This window comes from Lipophrys pholis, assembly GCF_963383615.2.
Source record: "Lipophrys pholis genome assembly, chromosome: 5".
NCBI lineage: Eukaryota > Metazoa > Chordata > Actinopteri > Blenniiformes > Blenniidae > Lipophrys > Lipophrys pholis.
The window spans coordinates 8,542,064-8,569,397 of record NC_137628.1 but is presented as its reverse complement, the minus strand read 5'-3'; the positions used below and the strand labels follow the sequence as shown (position 1 = coordinate 8,569,397).

The 27,334-nt window shown below is 44.2% G+C and overlaps 1 protein-coding gene across 4 annotated transcripts in view; it reads right to left on the bottom strand.

Annotated features, from left to right (window-relative positions):
• Window positions 1–991: 991 nt before the first annotated feature.
• The window catches only part of sh3pxd2aa (SH3 and PX domains 2Aa), a 74,597-nt gene continuing 48,254 nt past the window's right edge, over window positions 992–27,334 (bottom strand). For 3 of the 4 annotated variants that reach the window (XM_080463436.1, XM_080463437.1, XM_080463438.1), the window contains 7 exons: window positions 18,435–18,548; window positions 13,914–13,997; window positions 9,689–9,806; window positions 8,194–8,612; window positions 7,344–7,393; window positions 6,343–6,462; window positions 992–4,853 (listed from right to left, as the gene is read on the bottom strand). In XM_080463436.1, coding sequence (XP_080319562.1) covers window positions 2,730–4,853; window positions 6,343–6,462; window positions 7,344–7,393; window positions 8,194–8,612; window positions 9,689–9,806; window positions 13,914–13,997; window positions 18,435–18,548 — 3,029 coding nt within the window. In that variant the 3' untranslated portion in view covers window positions 992–2,729. Of the gene's footprint in view, window positions 4,854–6,342; window positions 6,463–7,343; window positions 7,394–8,181; window positions 8,613–9,688; window positions 9,807–13,913; window positions 13,998–18,434; window positions 18,549–27,334 lie in introns of all 4 variants that reach the window. The other variant, XM_080463435.1, reaches the window with a different exon arrangement.

Genomic DNA, 27,334 nt, shown 5'->3' with positions numbered 1-27,334 from the left:
TTTTGGGAACAAAGTGTTTCGCCTTCAAATGACTAAAAATAATAAAACATTTTGATTGGAAAAATCATCTTCAAATGGAATTTTATGTCTTACAAAATGTAAAGTAAAATAAACAAATACAACTGATAAAAAGGAATCAAGGAAATAAAAAAAATCAACTGTAATTACAACGTTTTTTAAGAAATTTAAAAAAAGAGAGCGAAAAACGAAGGGCCCTTAAAAAACACAATTACATTTTTATATTTCTATATGTCATTAAGTTGTAAGGAATCTTGAAAAACATAATAAAAAATGTGATTTAACAATGGAAGAGGAGCCCAGTCAAAATGTCGTCATTATAAAGAACAGAATATAGTTCCACTTTATATTCTTGATGGATAAATTAAACAGATCTGGCATCTTTTTAGATTCAGTTTAGTTTGCATAGAAAACCTGTTGATTGTGAAATATATAATATATAACTTTAATAAATAGGCTTCGATCAGGCATTATGTAAAGCACAATAAAGATGAAGGAAGTGTCCATGGTTTGTAAAAGTTGCAGCACGCAGCATGGAGGAGAAAAATGTTTTTTATTAGAAAAAAATTGCCCAATAGGAAACAAATTTTAGCTGCACTAAGATTGCAAAAAAAAGCAAAAAACATTTCTGTACAGTTTTGAGAGACTCACTGACCAGCAGTGCATTTCTTATTGCACTGAGGTAAGAAGGAAGGTGGTGTAGTACCTGAACGCCTCCACAAGAGGTCTCTATTCATCCAATTCCACACACAGACTTTCTGGAGAAAGAAAAAACAAATCTCCCCTTCTCATATAAAATATTTAAGAAAAATAAATAATGTGCTTAGTATTTACTGCATCTTTACATTAATGCACCAAAACAGTTTTAAAGTGCATTAATTCACCAAACGAAACCACTTCGTTCCTCATTATTGTCGTTGTGCGATCACAAAGTAACAAAACAAAATGTTTTTTTTTTCTTTTTTTTCAGTTGAAATAGATAACTGCAATCTAGCAGGTACTGTACTTTTGTTTAATACTATGATACTGTCCAGCAGAAACATAATGAATGCAGCTCGTTAGAAAATGTATTTCAGCAGTCTTGAACATCAAGCCGTCTGAATGTGAAAAGTTTCAGCTCAGAGTTTCACATCTTTAGGTTTCACGTCTGCGCGGTGGGAAAAAAAAAATCACTTCTAACTTTAATTCTTATGGCTTAAATTCAAGTGGTTGCATTTGGATCGTTTCATCGAAACAATTTTCAAGATGTTAAGAAACTAAACTTCCTATTAACGCCCAAAGTTGCATTGAAAAATCTAATATCATTTATTTCTTGATAAATTTGAGGAAAAAGTATCAAGTGCTTCCAGGACATGATAGAAAAAAAACAACAACTTATTTTAGGCATTTTGGTGAGGAAAAAAAAAAAAAGAAGCATAATTACCATCATAAAAAAAAAAAAAATGCCAATGAAATATTTTTTTTCTCTTTGGTTTGATCACATTTTGGGTAAAAACTAAACTATGCCCCACATTTCCAGTACTTGTTGACTATACTGCCGCTGTAGCGGTCTTGTTACACGTACAAAAAACAAAATATATACAAAATCAATTGTTCCTGGAGCTACAAACACAGTAAACCTTTGTAAACTAATTCTTCTGAGGTGGTTTGGTTTTAGAGGGACTCCAGTTGCTCCTTAGATTTTCCAAGAAATTTCAATTTCTCTTCATTTCAAGTTTTTCAGGTTGTTGTTTCTTTTATCACTAAAAAAAATAATAATAAAAATTCCAGCCCAAACGGTTACATCTGGGACTGAAGATGTGAATATTAACATGTTTCTGTTGGATCTTCGACAAAAAAAACAAAAAACGATGTGGGAGCTTCAACTTTTGCAATTCTTGGCTGTTGGTGGAAATCAGACGTCGCAAGAAAGCAGAAATAATTCTCTAAGAAGACTTGAACCAACACAAGAAGACGCTGCAACATGAACGATAAAGCGGTGGAACAGATTCAAACGTCCTCGGTTGGCTCGACCGCTTGAAACTAAGTGAACCTTCTGGTGACTCGAATCTACGATTCTCTCTTGGATTTGCGAGCGATGTGGAGCTCTGTGGACGGAAACCTGGGCGCTCGGCGGACGAGCCCCACGGTTTTGGAAATACTCTCGGTGGTGTTCATAGGACTATGGCACTCTGAAGAGATTTGGTTGCTCTGATGTTTTTCCCCCGTTCACCGCTTTCGGACCTCCGTTCAGATGATCGGATTCAAAAGGCACTTATCGGCCATCGTAGTCAGTGATGGGCAGGGATACACGTCGCCGTTACCCTCCTCTGCTTCTGGATCACACAATGGAAACCTCTTTAAGAGGTCGTATCGCTCCCATTCATATCATCTTATACCCAAAATACTCCAGGTTTGCTTGCTCAGAAAGTGACCGAGTCCACTTGTCGGTCGCTCTTTCTCAGGCAAAATATTTCAAATTTTTACACTCCTTTTTTTTTTTTTGTCCGTATACATTTTTAGTAAACCAGCACTAAAAGTGTCCCACCTCCCCTGATTAAAACGTATTTGTTTTCACACACAGCCTTCCCATAAGTGTACATTTTCATGGACATATTGCTTTCAGGAGATTGTGGGTAACATTCGCAAGGAGCAATGCCACTCAGGTCTTTGGAGACATCGCCAAGAAAAGGGGGGGAAAAGGATTAGGGTAAAAAGAAGGATGGTTGGTTTCATTTTTTGCGCTCTAGGTAGTTGGACGGGACCCAGCCTTTGCGGGGTATCAGGCTGTCCTGTACCTGGCAGTACCACCATCCGTTGGGGTTTCTCTCCAGCACCTCCAGACAGGTTCCCTCAGTGAAGCCCATTGTCTCTTCGTCGCCTCGATAGTCAGCGATAGACACGTACACCTCCCGGCCCAGGTTGTTGTGGATGAGCTGGTTCTTCTCGATGGGTTTGGGCCGGACTGCGGACACGGGGATGCCGTTACGTTGGTTGACTCTGCTCAGGGCGTCTTGGACATTGCTTGTGCTAAAGGCGCTCCCCGAGGACCCCAGGCTGGAGCGCTCGGCGGGCCTCGTCTGACTCTCCACAACCACGTGAGGCCGCACAGTGCTGAAGGAGGCATTCCGGCGGACGCCAAGTGTCGCCGAACCGGAGCCGTAGTGGTCGCTCCTGCCAAGGGAGTCGTTTCTCCTTAGCGATCCCGTCATGTAGTGCGTGTCCTTAGCGGGCTGTGTTGTGGTCACAAACACAGACTGAGGCCTCACCGCCACCTGGCGCACCCCGTTCCTCATCCGAACGCCTCCATTAACTATCCCAGATGGTTTAGTGAAGCCACCGGGGGGCTTGGAGGGGATGGGTGGCGAGTTCCTCCTGATACTCTGATGCTGCTGGGCCAGGCCCTGGATGTTGATGTTGTTGAGGGTCAACACATGCTGCTCGTTCTTCTCCAGGCTGTTTGATTTGCTCCCACCACTTCCATGGCCGTCTGATTCCAACCCACCTATGTCAGCCACCTGTCGGACAGGTTCCAGATAGTATGACGGAGCCCAGCCCTCCTCAGAGCCACATCGGATGTACCACCAACCACTTTCCTGCTTTTCAAGGACCTCCACCTCCACTCCAGCTGGGAAACTGATCTCTGAGTCCTGGACCTTCTTATAGGCATCCAGGGCGCGGTAAAAAATGGGGCCTTCCACGTCAGAGTCACCACGGCTTCCTTTAGAGTAAACAGAAGACAGATCTGAGGTACTGCGCGAGCACATTGAGTCTTCTGAAGAGATGATGGAGCCTGTTTCAGAGTCGTCCCCACGAGACGGTTTCAGGGTGTGACGATATTGACTAGTAGGCCTCAGCTGCCTTCTCAGGGAGGTGATATCCGTCCTCTCAGGACTCTGCGGCTCTGACTTGGTCAGAAGGGGCTTGGGTCTGACGGAAGGCTTCGGCCTGGTGGAGGGACTCTGCCCGATTCTTTGCTCTACGTCCCGGTTGAAGGCATTGACTTTCTTGGGGCCTCTCGTCAGCTCGTCAGACGAGGAATGGGGGCTGTTGTCCTGTGATCTGAGGCTGATGTCAATGTGGCGGCCCAGCGTCTGGCTTCTCCGAGTCATCTCTGGGGTCATGGTTTTCATGGGTCTACCAGGGAATGGTGAAGAACCAGAAGGTTTTCGTGGGACTGTGGACGAGTGGTAGCTCCTTGGAGAGTTGGGTTCACTGGAACCTTTAGCAAGGGTCCCTTCGAGGCCTCGGCTGGGTCTGAAGCCATCATTCTCGTAGATGCACTCCTCTTTGGTGATCTCCTCCACAGACCTGTAGGACGTCCGTCGATGAGCAAACACAGGCGAGGCCTTGCAGACCGGGGGCGACACCTTGCAAACCGGGGGCGAAACCTTGCATACCGGAGGCGACACCTTGCAGAGAGGCGGGGATGCCTTGCAGACCGGAGGGGGGGCCTTACAGACTGGAGGGGAGGCTTTGCTGGAAGGAGGAGAGCTGCGGTATTTGTCCCCCATCATGCTGCTGTGCTTCACCTCCAGGGAACGCTCCTCCTTCAGGGAATCGGTGTCAGACTCACCTTCGCACCCAACTGCCGGGACGTCATATTCCGGCTCTTCGTACACGGGTCTGCTGGGCGGCTCCGTAGGTTTGGAGGCAGAGTTCGCTTGAGGGGGGGCCTCCTCCGAGTCTTGCTTCTTGACAGGCGGCGCTGGAGGCGGGACTTTGGGGCGGGTCAGCGTGCTGCTCCGGCGGCTGAGGTTGGGCTTTTTACGCTTGTCGATGTACGAACAGGGGGCCCAACCCTCCTTCTCCCCGATCTGTACATACCACCAGCCTCCGGGGTTCTTCTCTATTACCTACACAACAGGGAGAACATATTTAAAAGAGAAAGGTTGAATATTTCTTGAAATCAAGCCATCTTGTGTGGTTTTAGGGTTTGTTTTTAACACTTTTTCAAGAGTATCATTTAAAGAGTCTTTTTAATCTTGTAGCCATACTTTGGTGCAACTTCTAAATGTCACTCTCTACAATCCCCAGATGTAGCATGTTTGATGTATAAAGGTGCTGATTTCAGTTTGGCACCAGCCTTACTTTACTAGTCAATGCTGCAGTGCTTAGAGCAGATTCAAAGAAGTCAATGATGACCAACATGAGATTATACAAACTGAGCATTAAGTTTAACATTAATGCACAGCGCTGTAACCAAAATCCAGCCTGGCTTGACATGAATAAAAAACAGTCATTAGTTTAGTTTCTGGGATTTATTCTTTAAATTACACTTCCATTAGTGTTTTCCCTTGTTCATATCAAGCTATTATTGTACATTACATTAAATTAAGTTTCAAAACATCTTAAGAATGTCATTTAATTAGGGCTTATTACGTAAAGTGATTCACACGATACACAAATGCCACTATTTAGTGAAGTTTTCTTTTTGAACAAAATTATATTGGTGATTTCATCTTGATGGATTTTACAAAAAAATCTGATTTCTAATGTGAGTTTTTCTTTTACTAAAAATAACCAACTCTGAATTAGAATCTAAACATTTAATACAATTGTAATGTTCAGTTTATTCAGTTGTTTGATGATGTAGCATTACAAGTGACTAATGTCAGATTGATTTATTAATTTGAAGGATATGAAACGTTATATTCAATAAATTACATATAGCGCTAATATTTTTTTATCAGTTCTTTTCTCATTTATATTTCTCATTGTAATATTCTTTTTGTATTTCTTACTATTTAATTCAAATCCAGTTTTCCCTTATCAGCCTATTATTTCATCTTTTGCTATATTTGTGTTTGAATTTCTTTAATAGTCTTGTATTTAAATTTCGCTTCCTTGTTTTCTCGTATTATAACTGAATCAATCATTTTTTCAAGCTCTTTTAATCATACCAACCTTCATGAAAAGTGCTCTAGAAATAAAGTTTGAATGTCTGAACAGGTTGTTCTTCTATTAACCAATTTTTGGGACTTTATTGTGAAAGATCGGAGCTGAAAAGTCAATTAATATAGCCTTATATGTCACATGGTAGTAAGAAAAAGTAATAATAATTGTAGCTACAATAAGAGAGTTACAAATCAATATAAAATATCTAGAAATTAAAGGCATAAAGACAATAGGAGGTTTTTTTTTCTTCTAATCTGCTGTTGCGTCTTTCAGCATTGAAATGATTGAAGAGGTTTAACACTGTTTACATTCGCTGGCTGAGCAGAACCTGTGTTATCTCTGTCTCTTCACAGAGTCGGTGAAATCTGCCCACATCATCACATCTGCACACAAATCTCAAGGTCGCATCTGCACTGCTTCACACTTCCAGCGCGGCCGCTCTCTTACGTCAGCCTTTTGTCCTCCGCGAAAACTGATGCCGTCAGAGATGGAGGACTGGAAGTCTGCGATGGTGTAGTACTCTGCTTCCACAGCAGGGGGCTCCGGTGGCTTCGGTAACTGGAAACCCTGCAAACAGACAAAAGAGAGAGAGAAAAAAAAAAGAGAGGAGACATGAGAGGCTGACACATCATGAGCAGTCACACTGTGTCCCAATAATAAGAGAGGGAGGAAATGTTTCATACGTGATGCATCTTTAATCATGTGATCATTTGCATATTGAAACCAGCACAGGCACAGATTCTCACAATGAAAGAAGAGAATGGATGTTTATAATGTTATCACATTTTGGACAGTTTTCCTATTTTCTTTGTATAATCCTTGACCCTTGATCTGCTCAGTAACTCTTAGTTTTCCTCTGGTTTCTCACAAACTAAATATGAGTTAATAACTGGCTGTTTAAAAACTGGGATGAAAGCGTCTAAAACAGAGCTCCGACGTCTATCTGAGTGCTACGATCTGTCACAGTTCAGGAATATGTGTTTCGATTTATTGAATGTGTCAGAGTTCTACAGCATGTCATAGTTCGAGAATGTGTCCTGAAACATGCAAGCATTTATGAATGTTATGGGTTTTTAAAACCTTGTCGGTTTTAGGAACGTAATAGATTCTGTCAGAATCACACATACCTGTCAGAATGCACAAGAATTCTAGAATCTGTACGAGTTCTAGAATGTGGGTGACAGTTTGACAAGTTTTAAAACTCTGCCACATTCTCAAAGTTTTAAGAACGTAATGGAGTCTGTCAATAGAATCACGCACAGCTGTCAGAATGTGTGAGAGTTCCAGTATGTGTTAAAGTTATAGAATGTATGTGAGAATTCAAATGTGTTGGGAGTTCAAAAAATATATGAGTTATCGAACGTGTCGCGAAGTTGTGAAACGTGTCAGAGTTCCGGAACATGAGTTTTAAAGCGTGTAGCACTTTTAGAGCTTGTCAGCTTGCTTACCAAGTTGGTGTCTCTCCTTGGAGGAGGTTTTTGCCGCAGGTTTGGAGACCCTGACAAACAAATAAATCAAGTTAATCCATATTCGTTCAGAAATAAAGGCGATGACGAATCAAAGCCGGGCTACAAAGCTTCAAATGAAGTATGATGCAGGTATCGAGAAACTCCAACAAACGTCTGATTAAATCTCTCGACAAAAAGCAGTGGTAGTGAAATTACTATGATAGTAAGTGCAGATAAAAAATAACTAGTTACTTGGTATATTATTGCACAGCTAGCATTGGCATTAGATAAGCTGGATGTTAGCATAACTGTTACCTACTTATGTATATTACATATTTAGTTCAGGATTAATAGGAGTATTCATTTCACTAAATAAGAGTTTACTGACACGTTAACCATAAAAACAACAGCTTTGCCTCATTGTAAAGCGGGTCAGTCTATGTCCGACTGCGGGACCAGGCTAACGCTAATGCTAACCACAGTGGCTGCCAGGAGTCCGTTCACGATGAACTTCTTTAGTAAACATGAGCTCAGTGATACAGAGACAATGATGCCAATCATGCTAATGCTGAAGCCAGCAGCAGGGCAGAGAGACGGCGGGAAAACCGGTAAATGTTTAGAATGAGTTTTGTTCACTTTATGAACTTGAGCCACAACATGAGCGCAGACACACAGCGGCGCGAGCGCCACCTGTCAGGTTAGTGTGACGGAGGCTTCGTTACTCGATTTCAGTCTCTTTAGATGAAAGCTTACCTATCGCCTCAAAGCCTAAACAAAGGAAATGACAGACCTGAAAGTGCCGTACAAACTGTGGGAATCTTTGAATCTTGAAATGAGCAAATGGACTCACCCATCTCCACCCTGTGAGGAGCGACTCGGGCCACGGCGGGCGACCCCGGCTCGCCCCGGGCTTTGCTTTCGCTCAGCGCCGCGCTGGCCGCCGCGATGCCCGGACACGGGCTGTTGGTGTCCCGGCCCGCGCTGAGCCGCCGGCCCGTCTCTGCGTTGATCTCAGAGTTGTATGGCATGGGCAGGCTGATCTCGCTCTTTGAGATGTGGCGCTCGGGCGTGCTACCGCCGCCGCCACTGCCGCCGCCCTCACCGTCCGTCTGGATGTCCTTCTCACTCACGGACTTCTTCTGCAGCAGGTTGCTGATCTCCATGATGTTGCCGATGATCTCCACCGGGCCGGTCTTCTTGCGGGGGGAGAAGTCATCTTTGACCTTCTTCAGGTACGAGGCCGGAGCCCAGCCCTCCTTCCCCAAATACCTGATGGTCCAACACACAGACGGGACGCCACGACTCAGGTCCCGTTTCCACGACAACGATTCAAGTGAAAACGCATCGTTTTTGCATTTTCTTTTCAGAAAAGTTTTGCGTGTACACACAACGTTTTGAAAATGAACATAAACATTTGGATGGACAAAGTTGGATTGTTATTACAGAGATTCTCAACTATAAAACTCATAAAAGTCCCAGGAGTACAGGGACATGAACTCCGGAGGTAAACATTGTTCTAATTGTCCATCTACATTTACAACAGCCACGGTGCATATTGAGCAGTAGCAGCAACTCAGAAAAAGTTGTGTTTTGGTGCAGTTGGGGCACTCTCAAAAAGTTGCGTTTTTAGGGGCTCTGATCTCTGTTATTGTTTAAACAGACGTCCAAAATACTACGAAAAATCAACGTTTTCACTTGAAAAAGTTGTCATCTGAACGATTGGGGCTCCACCTGCAAAGACTAAATGTCTGGAAACACCTCACACAGGAACTGTAGTTTTCTCCTCAACTGGATCCGAAGTTTTCTGTTGTTTGTGGTGGAATAGTAAATCACAGGTTTGTTTTTGTTTTTTTAACAATAAACAGATTTTCTCTCATTTCTGATGTTGAAATGATAAATATGAGTCAAATATTAAAGAACAGATCATTTGAATTCTGTTAATCTGAGCAGCCAAAGGCAAGTAAACAGATTACGTAACAGAAGAGAAGCTCCTTCCACACATTGACAAGCTAAATGAGTCTTTTCATCCGACTCATCACCCTCCAGATGTGCCTGTTTTCTGCTGGGAGGAGGAGCGACGGCTCCTTTTCATCCCCTCTCATGACTCCGACCGCAACCACAAGGAGTCCCCGTGACTGAGGAGTCTTTGTGGAGGAGCGTGAATGAACAAAGAGGAGCCTGCTGAGAGCAGCGTGACTCACACGTACATCTGGAGGATTAATTTCTGCTCCGAAATGAATCTTTAAGGCATCAAACATGGAACAAGAGATTTCCCTACACATATTAATGTGTGTGTGTGTGTGTGTGTGTGTGTGTGTGTGTGTGTGTGTGTGTGAGAGACCCACCTGATGAACCACCAGCCCTCCAGGTTCTTCTGGATGACCTCCACTGTGACCCCCTTCTCGAAGCTCACCTCGTCTTTCCCCTGGCTGCTGTAGGGCTGGATGGTCACGTACTTCTCCTCTGCAAACAGCAGAAACTCACAAAGTGAGCGAAAACTCGACCGACCAACGGTCTTTACACCGCCGTACGGCTTTCTGTGTTCCCACAGGGGTTTCTGAAGGGAAAAAATGTCGAGCGTGACCTACTTAAGATGTGAAAAGTCTTTCCAAACCAACACAAACAGCACTATCCTCTTTGTCCTGCTCAACAATAACAAACGGCTCCCTCTACTGGACAAGCTCAGCGACCCGTTTTGTCCAGACAGACGTGTTGGCGGCCGCATCAGGACCGCCCACGTCCCAGTCGGAGCGCCGCTCCTCTCTCACGCCCTGCAAGCCTCGCAGGACCCTGCAGGGAGGGAAGCCTCCGCCGGGGCTTTATCGGCGAGCAGGAGGAGGTTCAGGAGAGGGGCAGAGGAGGACTGACTGAGAGGTCGGCGCACAAGTCAAACAGTGGGGAGGCCAGGAGAACTGAGAGCAGCCAAACCCAGATATTTAACCAGAGAAAGAGACGTTGACTTTGATTCGTGGTCACACTTTTTTATGTCCAGAGTAAAAGATGGAGTAAAAAGCAGATTCCGTATAACTCAACTTCATATAGAGGTTTATGATTACAACAACGCTGCAAAGCTACATGCACACGCACACGCACACGCACACGCACACGCACACACACACACACACACACACACACACACACACACACACACACACACACACTGGTATTTACTTGAATAATCTGTTTTCCTTCAGTCGTCTGAAGTCAGATTCTCTTACAAGGAGTGAAGATTTGATTCATCCAACTCGTGGAACGTTTGTATTGTTCTTTCATCCATCCATCAACTATTGCATCATCCATCCATCCACCCACACATAAACAAAAAATTGGATGGCTGGATAAATGGACGGATGGTTGATTGGATGGATGGTTGTTTGGTTGGATGGATGGATGATGCATTAGTTGATGGATAAATGGACAAATGGATGGATGGATGATGCATCAGTTGATGGATGAACAATACAACGTCCCACGGATTGGATGAATCAAATCTTCACTCCTTGTAAAAGAATCTGACCTCAGATGACTGAAGGAAACCAGATTATTAGAGTAAATACTTGTGTGTGCGTGCGTGCGTGCCTCCAGTAGGTGTGTTTTGTCCCCTCCAGCCTGTGGAGAGGAATGTGAGGAGCCTGCTGGGTGTGGAGATGTTTGGAGAAGCTTCGGGCCAAGAACAAACAACTAACTGAAGAATCTGAAACCATTAAATCAAATCTGCGTGGATTTACATCACACATAATAACTTTGATTCTTTACATCTGTGTTTGAATTACCTCCATTATCATTGAGGCCCAAAAACAAATACTTTCGCAAGTTATTTACTTTTTGTTACCAGTAAACAGTGGAAGAAATTGACTAAATTCTAAATAAGTAAAATACTGACTGTAAGAGATTAAATAGCTTGCTTGAAGGAATAAATACTCACTGTAATCAATTACTAATAATTGCAATTTGCAGAAAACTGCAGCCTGAGGAGCAGTAAGATGAAGACTGATTTAAGTCTCAGAGTGAGACTCCACCTCCACCATCTGCAACCAATCAGGAGCCTCCGTAGTTCAAGACACACTGAGCGCGCGCTGGGCTCGAGCCCGGCTGAGTCACCGAGAGGAGTTGAGTTTAAATTTAATCTGAGTCTAGCTCTGTGAGCCGATGTGTCACAGAGGGGGAGGAGAAGCGAGTGTCAGCTAATAGAGCCGGCGAGGACGCAGCGGCTTCCTTCCATTAGAGTGTAAATCTGACATGATCGCTCTTTGTTTTCATCCTCTGCTGAATCAAACCGTGTCTGCGGAGCAGCAAAACCTCCCCACAATAAGTCTGCACAGCTTCTATCAGGCAGGACACAGCAGGGAGGAGATCACTGTGAGAGGACCAGACACTTAATGTTGGACGGACAGACGGATTACCACTACCTGATCTGAGTCAGTCATTACAATGTTTTTGATAGTGGCTTAAAAAAACGTTGGGAACTAAGCACTTGAGGTCAGAGTCAACCTAGTGCAGATGGTCTGACATTGTTTTTGGACAACCGATAGAAAAAAAATCAGGAAGTGATGTCACAGCTTGAAGATTTCCAAGAAGGCAACTTGTTTACCAAACTTTCTGCTACTAAAAGTCCGACTTTCTGTGAGCTTCATGTTTTTTATCATTCACACATATCGATAACGTACAAGCAGTGTTGTAGTCAAGACCACCTAACCCGAGACCAGGTCAAGACCAAGACCAGAGCATCGCCAGACCAAGACTTTAAGGGGCCGGGACCGGATCAAGACCAAGAACAAAACCAAGACCTTAAAAATGACTGCTCTCGAGTACTAAACCACTACATACAGGACAGTGTTGATTTTCTCTTGTACTCAAGTCTGTTGTTGCAGCTGATTCACTGGAGAACCACAATGTGCACTTATTCTCGTACCCGAGTTTATACAATCCCCGAGTCCAACAGTATAGCAGTTAGAGAAGTTTTAAAAAAAACAAAAGATGGCAGTTTGTAGCAGCATCACCTCACAAATCAGACACTTATCAGCTTCTTACTATGGGTTCTACCTGAATGATTTGCATATTTGCACTGACAAAAACGTGTGTTTGAGTCGCAGCTTCACCACGTCGATGCCAATGAATTGGCTGAAGAAATGAACCAGGAACTCATGAACGATCTTGAAGCACCACGACGACAGTAGAACGACTGTTCTTGGTCATCTAGTTTCACGTAGCCATGATGGCGCAAAGAAAATGTCACAACGCTTGAGTGACGCTAACGCTCCGTCTCTGAGCGCTGGTATTCAGGAGGAGGTTTCATGCGCCGCTCTCGGGTGGCGACAGCGAGCCGGTGACTCATCCGTGCTCTCCAGAGGTCCGCATGATTAAAACCAGGCTGCAGGTCGGACCGCCGCCTCACTTTCACACTTTCCATCAGCTCGCTGGAGCCCTGCCCGGATCTTCTGGGAGATGCCTGCTAACCTGCTCCCCCGACAGGCTGCTACTGAAACACTTCACACGCTCCGCCAGCGAGGCCGCAGTCCTCGTAAATCACACGGGAGCCACAGAGACCCGCGACGGCGAGGTCTGCGGTTTGAATCCTTAATTTGGCTGAGGGGGAGAAAGTGCAGCGTGCCTCACTGCTGCCCGCTACAACAAACAGGATTAACAATGTGGGCATAACTTACTGTGAATCATCCGCCTGGGGCTGTTTACCATGGAGGGATGTTTGTCTGTATGTCTCAGTGTGTTTTCAGAAGCTGCACACGTCTGTGTGTGTTTGTGTGAGTTGGATTCCTTTAGCGGAACCTCAGATCCCCCGAAAATCAGCCGATTAATCGTACATCCATGCAAGGAGAGGATGCAATAAAGCCAGAGAACCATTTGAAAACACCTTTCTTGACAGATATGTGCAAACAGGAGTATTTAAACGAGGGTTTTCCACGCATTAGAATCTGTTTACACAAGAACAATCTCCAAACAGTATTGGTTTTGTGTTTGTTCAAGCAGGAAGTCGTCAAACATATCGGCGCATTACGGCAAACAAATCTGAATTTGCGCCCCCACCAAAAAAAACAACTAAGAACAAAAAACAAATTCCAGTGTAAACAGAAAACATGTACTGTAGTAGTGCTCTGTGATTACAAACAGAATATGACAGGGACTGCACCGGACTCAAACAACGCGAGCCTGCAAGTACATACAGAGGGCAAACAAAACCCACTCTGAACACACAGCTCTAATTACTCGCACACAAATTTATATATAAAACAAGTTTTTCATGCGAACAGTCATGTAGAAAGGAAATGTAGTATTGTTTTATATAATATTCGTTAATTCCTCTTTTACTGGAGGATGAATTAAAAAAACAATTATAGCTCAAGTTATGTTTTTAGTTTAGTTTCGCTCTTTTGTATAATTGTCTGATTATTAAGTTAAAGCGAATCACTACTGCAACAACTCCGCTGTCTGACCGCAAAATGATGTGTGAACACCTTAGTCGTGCTTAGTGTGTGTGTGTGTGTGTGTGTGTGTGTGTGTGTGTGTGTGTGTGTGTGTGTGTGTGTGTGTGTGTGTGTGTGTGTGTGTGTTCACCTCTGCTCTGCTGGCGGTTGACTATCCCGCCAAGGGTCCAGCGGCGATCCAGCCTCTTCAGGTGGGCTTTACGCCTTTTAGTGACTGATGATAATGATGAGGAGGAGGAGGATGAAGATGGAGAAAAACAAACACAGAAAAAAAAAAAAGGATTTAGCATAAGAAGCGAGAGTTAGCTGTGGTTAGCAGCAACAAAAGTTTAAATTCAACTTTGAGATCAGTAGAAAGACGTGAACACTCTTGTTAAACATGACAAAGATCAGTTGGGACAGTGATACACTCTTGGGTTGCAAACCACCACTGGAGAACAGGAACCTATAGGCGGCCGCTCACTGTGAGATTTTGTTTGTCTCAGACAGAAGACAGACATCATACTGACCTAAAGTCTTTGGTCTCACAGTGCGAGGAGGTCCACAACATCCCCACTCCCACCATCTCTCTACACTTCTCAGTGTCAGGCTGCTACGAGCGAAAGCTGCTCACAACCAGCAGGAAGTGATGCGACGATTAAACTTAATGTTGAACAAAACCTTATGAAATGTCAAAGTTTAGCAGCTAATATACGTATGAGAAGCTAACGTCACTCAGGTTTAACTTTGTGAAAACACATTTCTGTTTGAAATGTCCTGCTAGTTCGCAGATCACATTCAAGGCTTTCAGTACCTGAGGCAGCCTTGCAGCTTTATGGTACCTCCACCATGCTTCACAGTTCAAGGCTTAGTTGTCAGCCATGATTTATTAGCTTGTTAGAATGGCATGAATTCTCATTATTAAAGACATCTGAGCCTTTATTTCATAGCTATGTGATCATCATCCACTTATTGTACATTTAACTGTTTCTTAACCATCTATCCCCAGGATGTCTGTATACATCATCATGCATCCGATGCAAACCAATTCTTATTCACAATGACAATGCGACCGAGATTCAAACACAAAAACTGCACTCATTCAACAATGAAAAACACTTTAAATGAGTAAACCTTTTTAAATTGAAAACAAAATTGCTTAATGAACTCAAAACAGTGAAAACAGAAAGTTGTAAGTGCTAAAAAACCATAACAAAAAACTGCAGAAAATGTAGTCAAATGTTCACCGTCATAAACTGTAATCATGAAACTTCAGAAATACAACATAAGATAGAGTTTTTGCATATATAGTGAAACTATATTTATAACTTTATGAGCTGTTTTATCCTCATTTTAAAGGTTAAACATGCTCAGTGGCTCCAGTCAAATGACATTTGTTGGAAAGTCACAGAATGGGCCACAGACTTCTGGATCAGAGGACTGATGGATGGAAACAACTGTTTTATTCTTTCTTTGCTTCCATTAGCTCCACATCTGACCTTTCCTCCCTTCCTCTGTATTCCACCTCTTCCTCTTTATTCCACCTCTCCCTCTTTATTCCACCTCTTCCTCTTTATTCCACCTCTTCCTCTGTATTCCACCTCTTTCTCTTTATTCCACCTCTCCTTCTTTATTCTACCTCTCCCTCTGTATTCCACCCCATCCTCTGTATTCCAACTCTTCCTCTTTGTTAAACCTCTTCCTCTTTTATCCACCTCTCCCTCCTCCATCCGTCCCAGCTCAGCGCCGCCGCTCTCTGACTGCTGTTGACCTCCTAATTGAAATATCAGCTCAGCTCGGCACAAAGGGAAATGTTATTCTGAGGTAATTTCAGCAGAGGCCTGTCAGTTCCTCTCCAGCGAGCTGAGATGTGGGATCAGATTACAGAGCATGTACAGATAGTGAGATGTAATAGAGGAAGAGGGGGGGGGGGGGGGGGGGGGCAATAAGAAATGACCATGTGTGCAAACAGGAGACATCAAGTCTAATAGAGTGTGTGTGTGTGTGTGTGTGTGTGTGTGTGTGTGTGTGTGTGTGTGTGTGTGTGATGCTATGCTATGCTATGCTATGCTATGCTATGCTATGCTATGTGATTCGTTGAGTAAAAAGCTAAACGTCCACCCCTTGGTCAGTTAGCACCAGAAAACATATGTTGTCAAATGTTGTCATAGCTTGCAAATCGCATTAAATACTGGGAAGAGTTTATGCTAATAGATTAATGCACACCTTGCAATGTGTTACTTCCTTAACTTGCGGGCTGTGTTATGAGATATATCCTGAGATGCTGGGATCCAGTCTGAGAAGCTAACGCAACTCGATGAGCTCCAAAGAACTGCTTCACTTCATTTTTTAAAGGTTTAAATACTAAAACTGACTTATTGGCTCACTGACCATGCGTTTTTCTGAACATTTCAGCACATTTGCCCGGTCAGCTGGTCTTAATTTAAAGTTTTACTCAAGTTTTGAACGACATTAGCTATGCCATGTCATGCTACGCTATGCTAATGCTAACACGGGACTAATGGTGCTTTCCATTTGCCTCGGAGAATCTGAGCTGTTTTCCGAGCTATGACTTGCCAAAACATCAGAGTGAAGCCAAACAGCGAGTGCAACCTCCCCAGTATACCCAAAAGGGGTCCTACACGTGAGGTAGTCCACCAGAGCATTAGGCTCCATCTCCAGAATGCAGCTTGACAGAAGATTTAACTGTTTCTGCTGCTGCCACCATCAAGTAAAAGTGTGAGCATGAGAAAGGAGAAAAAAAACCTTCAGTAAACCAACCAGAGCAGTACAAAAAAATACAAAACAGCGACTGTGGCAGCTGTGCAAGAGCTGTATGTATGTGTGTGTGTGTGTGTCCGGTTCAATGAAGCAGGAGTTGCATGACAGACTGAAGATGTTTGATAATCCCATTTTCCTCTGCAGAAAGAGTTTATTACTTGTATTTATTGTTGGCGTGTTTGCACATAAAAACAAAAGGGGGTGGGGGGGGCTATGATACAGTGATGAAACGCTCCATCCCTGCAGTCAGACTAAACATTGGGGAAGAAAAGAGGTCACAACACAACGAGCCTCCTGCAGCCTCTCAGGGGAGCTGAAAGGAATTTTGTGTGGTGCCATAATGTTGCAGCCCCTCCTGGCTGAGGTCGGGTACCGTTTCACCATGGTGCTGTGGCCTCCTGGGCTCCTAACGTACGACTGGAAGTGTGTGTGTGTTTATGCTGGTCTCAGACTTACAAGTAAGATGGGGGAAAGTAAAAAAATTACTGGGATGCATGCAGACATTTCTTGAGATTACGTCTATGTTTTATTTACAGTGTTGATTGCAGTAAAAAAAAAATTTAAAAAAAGGAACTAATATGAAGTTACGAAAACACTCAAAAAGCTAAAATTAGATCAGTTAGTGAGAGGAAGATGCTCTATTGAGATTTATATCTATAAGATACGATAAGATTTGTATCTGAAGGGACAACAGTTAAAAGGATTAAGATGCTCTGTAACAGCGGTGGCCAACCCGGGCTCATGAGCTGCATGCGGCTCTTTGCCTGTCAGTGCCTTTGATCCATTAACTGAAACCATCAGCGTGCGGCTCGTCCAGCTATAAATAGTTCTCATGTGAAACTCAGAGTTCAGATTTTCTTAATTTGTAGTCGAGTGCATCACTCACCACACAGCACCATGATCAACTGCAACATCATGTCACAAAATTGAACACAAAACCTGCTTGAACAAGATAATAACAATGGGAAAACAATAAAGGAACGATAAGAGGATGATAAATTAACAGAAATACAGAACTATTAGGTTCTACGCTAAATGTAGAAATAAAGTCCTGCGAAGTATGATCCATAATCCTCTGTGCTGCCCCTCTCCGACAGCTTCAACTGTACTCCACAGCTGTCGCTACACTATGTTTGGTAGGTTAGGCTAGTTAGAGCATACAATGGCAAGTAAACAAAGGTTCAAGTTCAGATACGCCAGCACAGGCCGGTATGAGGCTACACCTGCTGAGAGCAGCTCGTTAAAGTTACGCTTAAAGTAAAGTAACGTTTTAACAAAACGTCAACAACACACAAATGACGCCTCTTTCCCATCGTTGTGAGGTAGACAATATGCTACAAGCTCTTTTTTTTGTCAAAAGTAGTTGTCTTTGGAGCAGCAGAAACACCACTGGTCTCTATGAGCAGCCTGCTGTGTGATCAGAGTGCAGGGACCGTCTGCAAATTATAAATCACTGCAAAAGCGAAGACAGATACAACAAAAATCACATAACGTGACTGGTATTCACTGCAGTGTCAACAAAATCACTGCAGCCTTCACTTGGTCATACAACAACACCTGTTTGATAGTGATATAGGGTTTGTAGTATCTGTCTTTGCTGTTGGAGCGGTTTTGCAATTTGCAGACGGTCCCTGCAGAGTTGTGTGGGCTGAAGGGGTGAAATTATTCCTGTTAATGTTGTAAATCCACTCCTTGCCGACTGTTGTCTAACTTTTGTAATCCCATATGGAAATGTGTCATACATTATGTGTGTATTTTCACTTTGTCATTTCGTGTTTGTGTGAAATAGGGAGTTTTGTTTATTACATCACTTGGCAGGAAAAATATCTATTATCTGGATAACATCAGTTAGCGAGAGGAAGATGCTATAAAACCTTGTGTGTGCTCTAACCTTCTCCAGTTCTCGAGGTTCCCAGATCAAGATCGTCTCTGGTCCCATTCTGAGAGTCCAGGTATGTTGCTGGGACCCAGCCCTGCTCCTCGGATGTGCTGACGAACCACCAACCTGCAGACACACAAACACACACACACACACACACACACACACACACACACACACACACACACACACACACACACACACACAAACACACACAACTGTTAAGCACAGCTAAATGTCACAGGGAGCACCAAAGTTGCAGCACAGTGAAAGAAGCCGAGGGAAAAGGAGATAAAGTGGTTGCATCACTCGTCACCTATTGCACAATGCTGAATAATGTTTCAGTCTAACCCACCCAAACATTCTAGGAAAAGTGTGAAAACATCGTGAGAGTATCAGAATACTTAAAAAAAACAGAATCGAAACACTGTAAAACTCTAAAATACGGGTCATTTAAGCAGAAATGTTGTTTGTGTAGAAGGATCATGTGAGCTATGCAAACGGCTGCGGAAATTGTCCAGCCAAAAAAGCGAGACGCTTTAGTCCATGTCAGTGTTAGAATAAGAGATGCAAACATTTCAGAGGCTGAACGTATAAAGAAACTCCAAGAAAAACCTGGTATCTTTTGCTCAATATGCATTGTTTCTCTGCTTCGGACCACCTGAGATCAAACTGGGTTGTTCTGTTTCCCCTGAACTAAAATTTTATTGAACATCCCTGATCTGCTGTCGAGGTATTTGACATGAATCCACGGCTGACAGCCTCATGGAAAACATCAGTGGATCTGTGGGCAGCTCAAATATGTTGATTTGTGGTGTTTAGTTGAGACGTTGGAATTATTTCTGCCAGAAAACCCTGTCATCACTGGATTTTATTGCTTTTAAATTATATAAAATGTTTGACCGATTTCTGACCTTTTCCAGCTTCCGGGAGTTTAAAAAATATATATTTGTACTCAGGAAGGACACGCCTAACAAAGTGTCAAACTGTTGGTCTGCAGTTTGGGTTAAACTGTTCCTGGTCTCCCTCTGAAGAACCTTGAGCAGAGACTCCCAGAGCAACGACAGTCGACTTTTATAGTTTCAACCAGCCGAGTTGACTCAACAAATGAAACCAATAGAACAACAAATGGTTACACTGACATCGAAAGAATTAAACTCAATTGATAAAGATAAAGCTATTGCCATTCATGAAAACTGAAACTTCAATGGGTCCAGATTAGATCCCGGTGGAATGCCACATATTATAATGACTGTACTTGAGCCAGAAAACTATTTAACATTAAATTGTATTCCTCCAGATAACAACCAACAGTATAATTAACAGAGAGTAATCATTACTTGTTACTCTACTTCAGTGGTTCCCAATCTGATGTCTGAACTCATAGAGCGGTCTGAGGCATTGCCTGAGGACAAATTTTAGAACCCAAAGCAGAGAGTTCAGAACTGTGTCAAAATGGAGAGAAACCCAAAGCAGCAAGGGACCGTGGAGGAAACAAAATCAAACAAAAACATCAGCGGTTGCAGCTCCTGCATGGTTTAGTCATATTTTGGTTCGAAGTGCTGGATTTCTTCACGGGAGCTGTGTGTGCATCCTCACGGACCTCAGACGATCCCCTGGCCGTGGAAACTTTGTGTTTTCATTCTTAACGGTTTTTTCCGGCGCTGCCAAAGCGCCGCCTCGCAGCAGCCAGAATAGCTCGGCCCATGTGAAACACATTACAAGCGTCCATATGCTGATTCACTGCGAGTGCCCGAAAAAAGCTGCAGCAGAATTAGAGCCACCTGTACATGAGGGAGGAGGGAGCCGCTTTTCCTTTCCTCGTCCCACCTGGCACACAAACACAAATGTCCCACCCCGAGAGAACCACCGAGGGGGGCTGTGTACCTGGAACTGATAAGAGCCGGCGGAGGCGGAAAAAAGGAGGCGAAGCGACGTTCACGCTCAGAGAAAATTCTGCTAATTAGGAGAATAAAGAGACAACAGATTGAAAAGAGACGACTGCAGCATTCAAATTTCAAGCGAAGCGTCCTCACAATGAGGACAATCGTGAAGATTGATGCCAGAACAACTGCAGATGTGGTGAATTAAAAGCGTGGATTTCTTCTTCAAGGACACAAAAGAAAAAGAGAAACAAAACTGCCGCAATTCTGTTGGACTGAAGCAAGACAGATTACGCAACTTCAAACTCGGGGTGCAACAGTAGAGGTAGCCCACGGTTCGGTCTGGACTTTGATATCTATACACTGGAGATGTATGCTCATATTGCTCATGTTTACCTATACATATGGAACATGTTTCAAGCAACATTTGCAGACAGTAAAATCTCTGTTAACTGTTTTCACTCCGTCGTCAGCGTATTCAAACAGCGAAACTGAATTGAATCCGACGCCGCAGATTTGTGTGACGCAGGCGCGCGGCACTGAGAGAGAGGGCGCGCAGGTCCAACGCATCGCAAAGCTTTCGTAAAACATCTAAACTGAGCTGCGGTGGAAGCAAAACAAGGACAGATTGAGCAACTGCGCAGGTTTTTCTCACCTCAGAAATACTTTTTGCTAAACTATTGTAAGATGAAAGTAAGACTTTGCGACTGAGCAAACAGCCCCGTAGTGACGCCTTGGTAGACACCGCCTAGTGGCCTGCAATACGATGCGTTTCTATGCGAGAGAGAGAAAAAACGCTCCTGTGGACACGAGAGGTGAACGCCACCTTCTCCGGCTCCAGTTGTGGGCGGAGCCACAACAGCGCTTAGACATTAACTCGTGGGGAGTGCTTTTGTGGCCTGTGGAGCATCAATTCAAAATTAATTGCAAAACCGCCATCCATACGGGTGTGTTGAACCGTGCGGGGCCAACTGAATATTTCAGTATCTTACCGGGAGCCGTTGCTCGTCACAGCTGACAGAATTCAGTGTTTTTAAAAGGATTCACTCTCTTTTATTAGTTTGTCAGATCTCACAGACCAAATACTTCTGCAGTATTTATGACTAATTACTAACATTCAGAAAGGGTTTGAAGCCACACACACACACACACACACACACACACACACACACACACACACACACACACACACACACACACACACACACACACACACACACACACACACACACACACACACACACACACACACACACACACACACACACACACACACACACACACACAGTGAAAAGTATGAATATGTAAGGCAGCAGAGGAGCTGTAATTGGCGTTCCTTCCAGCTCTGAGCTGTAATTGGACTTTCAAGCTCACACCGTGTCAGCGGCTTTAATTGGCTGCTTTCTGTCGTGGAGGGAAAGCAGAGGTCAGGGTGAGCACGGCGGTGCAGCAGCAGAGCGGCGCAGGCTTATCACGGCCCGCCACAGGCCCGCCGGACCCTCTGCGGACCGGGAGAGGCGGGGAGATACATGAGGAGAAGGTGGTGAAAAGAAGCAAGGGAAAGAAAAGAGTGGAAGACATTAACAGGGCAGGGGGGGTAGCAGATGTTTGGCTGCAGCTTCAAAGCTAGCTATAGTTTTCCTCGCTAATCCCACATCAAGAGCAAGGCGGCACACGTTCTGTCCACGCGATGGTTGGAATCGGTCAACAGGTTCACCGCGACGGATTTTTGACATGTGACACACAGACGTTGCACACAAGGCGACTGTCATCCTTCCTCCGTGTTCCCTCCTCGGTTTGTGACGAAGAACAGATCCATGAGGGAGCAAACGCAGCCTCCAGAAGGAGCTGCTGCTTCTCTTTCTGCAGAGTAAGCACTTTCAAAGAAACTCCTCAACTCAAACACAGCACAGAGCACCGAGAGATGATTCCTTTCGTGTCTCTCTTCCTATTGTCTTCCTAGTCCTCGACTGTGGAGATATGGTTTTGCCGATGTTTGCATAATCTCCATATTTTTTCAGCAATAAAAACTGAAAAGAACCAGAAGATCAAAACACAGTCATCAGCAAAGAGAGGCACTTTCTGTTAGGGAAGGTTTGGTATACTAGGCTCTGCTGCTTATCCCACAAATGCATGTTCCTTACAAATGTAGCACCATTCAAAAGGTAAGAATTCAGGCTTTCCAATGGCATGAGATTCAAAACCAAGAAACTTTGTTACAATTATGAAACAATCTACCAAACACACATTTTCTTTGAGGTGATAAGGAACGCCCGTATCTCATCAAGGGCCTGATTGCTTCCCTCTCTTCTCCCATGGCAGCTCGGGAGATAAAAGGGAGGAGCCAGAGAAACACTGGAACTGGAAGAGAAGGAAGCAACAGCAGAGCAGATGGGGAGTGGAGGAAAGGGACTGCGTGGCCTGAAATGTTCACTCGACTTCAGTCTGTGCAGCGAAGCCCTGAGAAGCTTTAATGCGTCCCATCACTCAAAGTACAAGCACGCAAACTACCCAGGAACAAAATATCTTCCTCTGATACAGAGTCAATAAAGAAGTCAGATTGGAAAAGTTATTCCAGGCCTCCCGAGAATGATCGTCACGTTTATTTTCTGCACAGCCGGCGTTTGGAGACTCGCTGCCAGGAGTCGTTAGGAGTCCTGCTGAGTCATCAGAACAAGAGCGGAGCAGCTCTGTGTGAAAGTACCTGCTGCTTTTTGTGATAAACCATCCGAACGCCTGCTTAAAGAGACACGACAACTAACGAACTCCGTCAAACTGCTCCTGAGCATCTGCTGGCAGAGTGATACCGACACAGAACTTCATCAAGCTCTGATCAAACAACCAAGCTGTTTCTTGATTTCTGCTCTCTTTTGTTTGGACTCTGTGTCTCTGAAGGCTTCCGTCGTGTCTGCTCTACGATTACAGCAGCAGATCCTTTCTCGAAGTTGTAATATCCAAAGATCGGACTCGTTTGTCCAGCAGATCTCACAGATGCTTCATTAGATTTAGATGTGAGGAGTTCGTTAACACCTCAAACTATTTCTGAACCATTTCTATCCAAAATGCGTCAAACACTCGTGTAAAAGATATAAAAAAAACAGTTGTTTGCTTATTGAAGAGTTCATCAGTGATACTGCTTCCATGAAAACATGGACAGTCTGTAACCATGATGAGGAAGCTGCTCCATATCTAAGCATAAAACATTGTCCAAAGAATTACACTGCACCACCAGTTCATCTTCTTCCCACAATGCATTCTGGTACCAGGCGTTTACCACACTCACGGACCACACTCATGGATCGTCCATGACTTTGTCTCCAGGTCAGCTCTGATAGATCCTGACCAGTGCAGACCAGGAAACACTCCACAAGAGCTGCAGGCTTGGAGATGGTCTGACCCAGTCAGTATCGAATTGGCTCAAATCTTCACTTTCAAGAAAAGAATTTTCACTTCCTGCACCTCCTAACAGGAGCCATCATACAGAGACAATCACTGATATTACCTGCACTTGTCAGTGGTCTTAATGTTATGGCTGATTGGAGTACACATATGAGACAAAGAACTTAATGAAATCCCTGTGTGTAAAAACAATCGTACGCGTCAGCGCTGCCTGGATTGCCAGCTTGACGAACCCTCGCCTGAGGTGGACTGGTTCTCATCAGAGTGACTCAGAAGATGTTAGATAAGAAACGTCTGTCTCACAGAGGATTCATACAGAGGCTGCAGGCCAGCATGAGCTCTGACAGCCTGCATCAATCAGGGTGGTCCCCCTTCTATCCAGGAGGCGGTCTGCTATCATCTTCAGTCTAAGCTATAGCATTAGCCAGATTCAAACCCAGGCCGTTAAAAAAGGTCCTATAACCTGCAGTGCCACGCTTTAATCTGACCAGAGCCACATGTGTCTGTTAGAAAAGGTGAAGAGAACACCACAGTGCAAAGAGCGAGAGTATGACAGCCCGTGTCAGCACATATGGAGGTTTGGTGCAGAGGTCAGCAAGGCCTCGGTGAGCATTTAATCAACAATACTTATAGAAGTCGCCCCGCAGTAACAGGAACCCCTGAGTTTCATGAACAGCTCCAGTCAGGCAACATGAGTTTCACACTCCGACGTAACGCTTCCACGTTAGTGTCAAACAAAGAGCAGGACCTGGAAATCTTCCCGGACTTTCGTGGAAAAAAAAAAAGGTTGATGGTCCACTTGTGCTCCGTTTTACCATCAGACACACGTTTTGAAGTGTCCAAAGGCGTTAATCCCACAGAATGTCAATCAGAAAGCTAGATATTTGCGCCATGCAGGTCTGAGAGGTGGTTTGTATAATGAACTGAGGTTGGAGGTGATGTTTTCACATCATAAATTCTATGCATGTGCAGGTGAAGTGGGAGGACGTGCAGCTTACTTTATTGTAAGATGACATTTAAAAGGTATTGCGATAACCTGAACGTCTTTTAATGCATTTGAAATGACAATTGAGACATTTATCTAAAACAGTCAGCCTGTGAGGCAGAGATGTCCAAACATTATGACCACTGACTCCCCATGCGATGGCTCCTGTTATGTTGTTTTTCATCTAAAGTCTCCATTTGAAGTGCTGAATGTGTTTTTACTGTGTAAAATACAACAATCATATCATTATTATTTGAGCTCTGAAAGCTGAAGCTTCCAGGCAGCTGGATATTTTCTTGATTTCAGTCAAACTGAACTCGTGTTTCTCGCTCAGAAGCTGAAATTATTTCATAGCCTGGAGCTTCGTATCCTGAGCTAACAGGAGCGTGCGAACGACCCGACGCTCCTCAAAGATCTGCAGCTACTTTCCGAAGAGTGGAAAAAGACAGACAGATGGAGAACCTGACGGAGGACACTGAGGTCTCATCGTGGGCGACGCCAAAGCGTCTCGATGCCCCCCGAAGCTCTGCCAGACCTCCTGGCAGTGCGTCTTCGAACACCTCCACCAGCTGACAAGCAGTCACATCACTGAGAGACGTCCTCAGCAACTCACAACTGAAAAGAGGAGATTTTCCAAAACCGAGGATTATCATTAGGGCGCGACGGATTAATCGGGAACGGAGAATAATCTGTAATCAGCCAAAAGTTGTCCAATTGACGCAGATGTTCACATCTATTTTTCAATAATAAAATGCGAGGAATATGTGGTTTTTTTTTTTTTCCTGATGTCCTTGTGTTACGTATCTATAGATACAACCGACGGTGCATTGACTGAATTGATCGGTTTACCTCAGTGATAAGTTAACTAGTTTGTGAAATAATCAACAACTCAATAAGTTTCCCATTGCCCACGAAGTGCCTTGCTGTGTTATTCCTGCTTGACTGATATGTTAGCTCGTTCTCCGTCCATGCTTTTATTGCTGCCACCACATTGACCGTACGTCGGCATCTTTTATGTGACACATCGAAGCACGTCAATACTAATCGGCGTATTTGAGTTAACGCGTCACTTCAGCACTTAAAAACTTAATCAGCTGATACATCAGTCATTAAAATTTTTGATTATCCTTATCAGTATGGCCCTAATTATCATTGTCTGGAAGCGAGACAGGAGGAAGTGGTCCTCCAACCGAGGTACGCAAATCTGTCGAATCTCTTCAAATCAGCTGTGACAAACTGCCCCCTGGAGTCTGGATGGCTCCTCCGGCTGGCATTAGGCTGCAGCACCTCACTAACCCCCAGGATCCCAATCCGTCTCGTCCTGGAAGATCCATTAGTCTGATGAATCAGAGGGAGGACGAGGTATTCTTTCCCAGCCACCTCAGAGCAGCCTCAAGATGGTTAACCACAACGACGTCACGACGGAAGACATTTCTGTCAAGGCATTTTTCTGCCTTTACTAGGTAATTGACAGATTATGAAGAAAAATTACAATTAAATCCAACAAAGAACATTCAGTAACTCCCCCGACTCAAACCTTACACACACTTTAGGCCCATTTAGATCGTGCATTAACATGCATTTTCAAGCATTTTGGTGACTGTTGACACTTTTTGTCTCACATCTGATCAGTGGTACAGTGGTTAGCAATAGGTTTGATACTGGGCTTTTTCGATGAGTGGTTTGCATGTTCTCCTTGAGCCTATGTGGGTTTATCTGCATGTAATCCAGCTTCCTTGCACTGCCCGAAGACATGCTCCTCCAGAAACCACTGGAACAGGAGCAGGAAATAATCGAGTACTGCTTTTCAGTAACAGCAGCAAATATAAACATGATGTATTTCGCGTAACATTGAGAGAAATGTGTGATGTAAAGATTTGCACGTTAACCTTTATGGACTCCTGGAAAGCGGCAATTCTCCATCAGTTTCTCTCATACACAAGTCTGACCTTTCCTCTGCGTTTCCTTCACATCGCTTCGCTCCCATACACTATACTTCACACAGATTTATCCTCGCCAGCTGGGACGTGGTTCCCATGTCCAAGGAGTCCTGCTTCCCTCCCCCTTGACCTCCAACCTCCTCCCCACTTCCATAAATCTCAATCCAGACTTCCAATCCAGTTGCACCACGCTCGTGCAGAGATCCAGCGAGCTCCACGCCCACGCAAAGTGGCCTGCACGCATGCGGATGGTTCATCGTGTGGGTCTGACTCGCGGGGTCCGAAACCTGACAACAACAGCACCACCCGACTCTGGGTCTGAGCTTGAACCGATGTCAGGCCGGGCCTGCAGATGCTTCAAAACCAGCAGAAACATTGTGTGTTGGAATTTTAAAAAAAAAACAACAAAAAAAAAACATAACAGCATATTAATGCAACACACCATCTGTGTTCAATGTGTCGGAGAGGATTTGAAGAGGGGAATACAGAAAAATATGGATTCCAGCATTTCCTGGAGAGGATTAAGAGATATCGCGGCTCTCCGCTGACACGCGCCGACGAGGGTTTTAAGGAAAAATAAGCTCTAATTAACAGCCAGGATGTCAGTGTCTCTGCTAAGTGTAGGAAAATAACAGGGAGCAGCGAAGCCTCGAGAGCTGGAGAAAGAGGCTGTTTGGGATATTATACCAGCTCTCATGTGTTTGT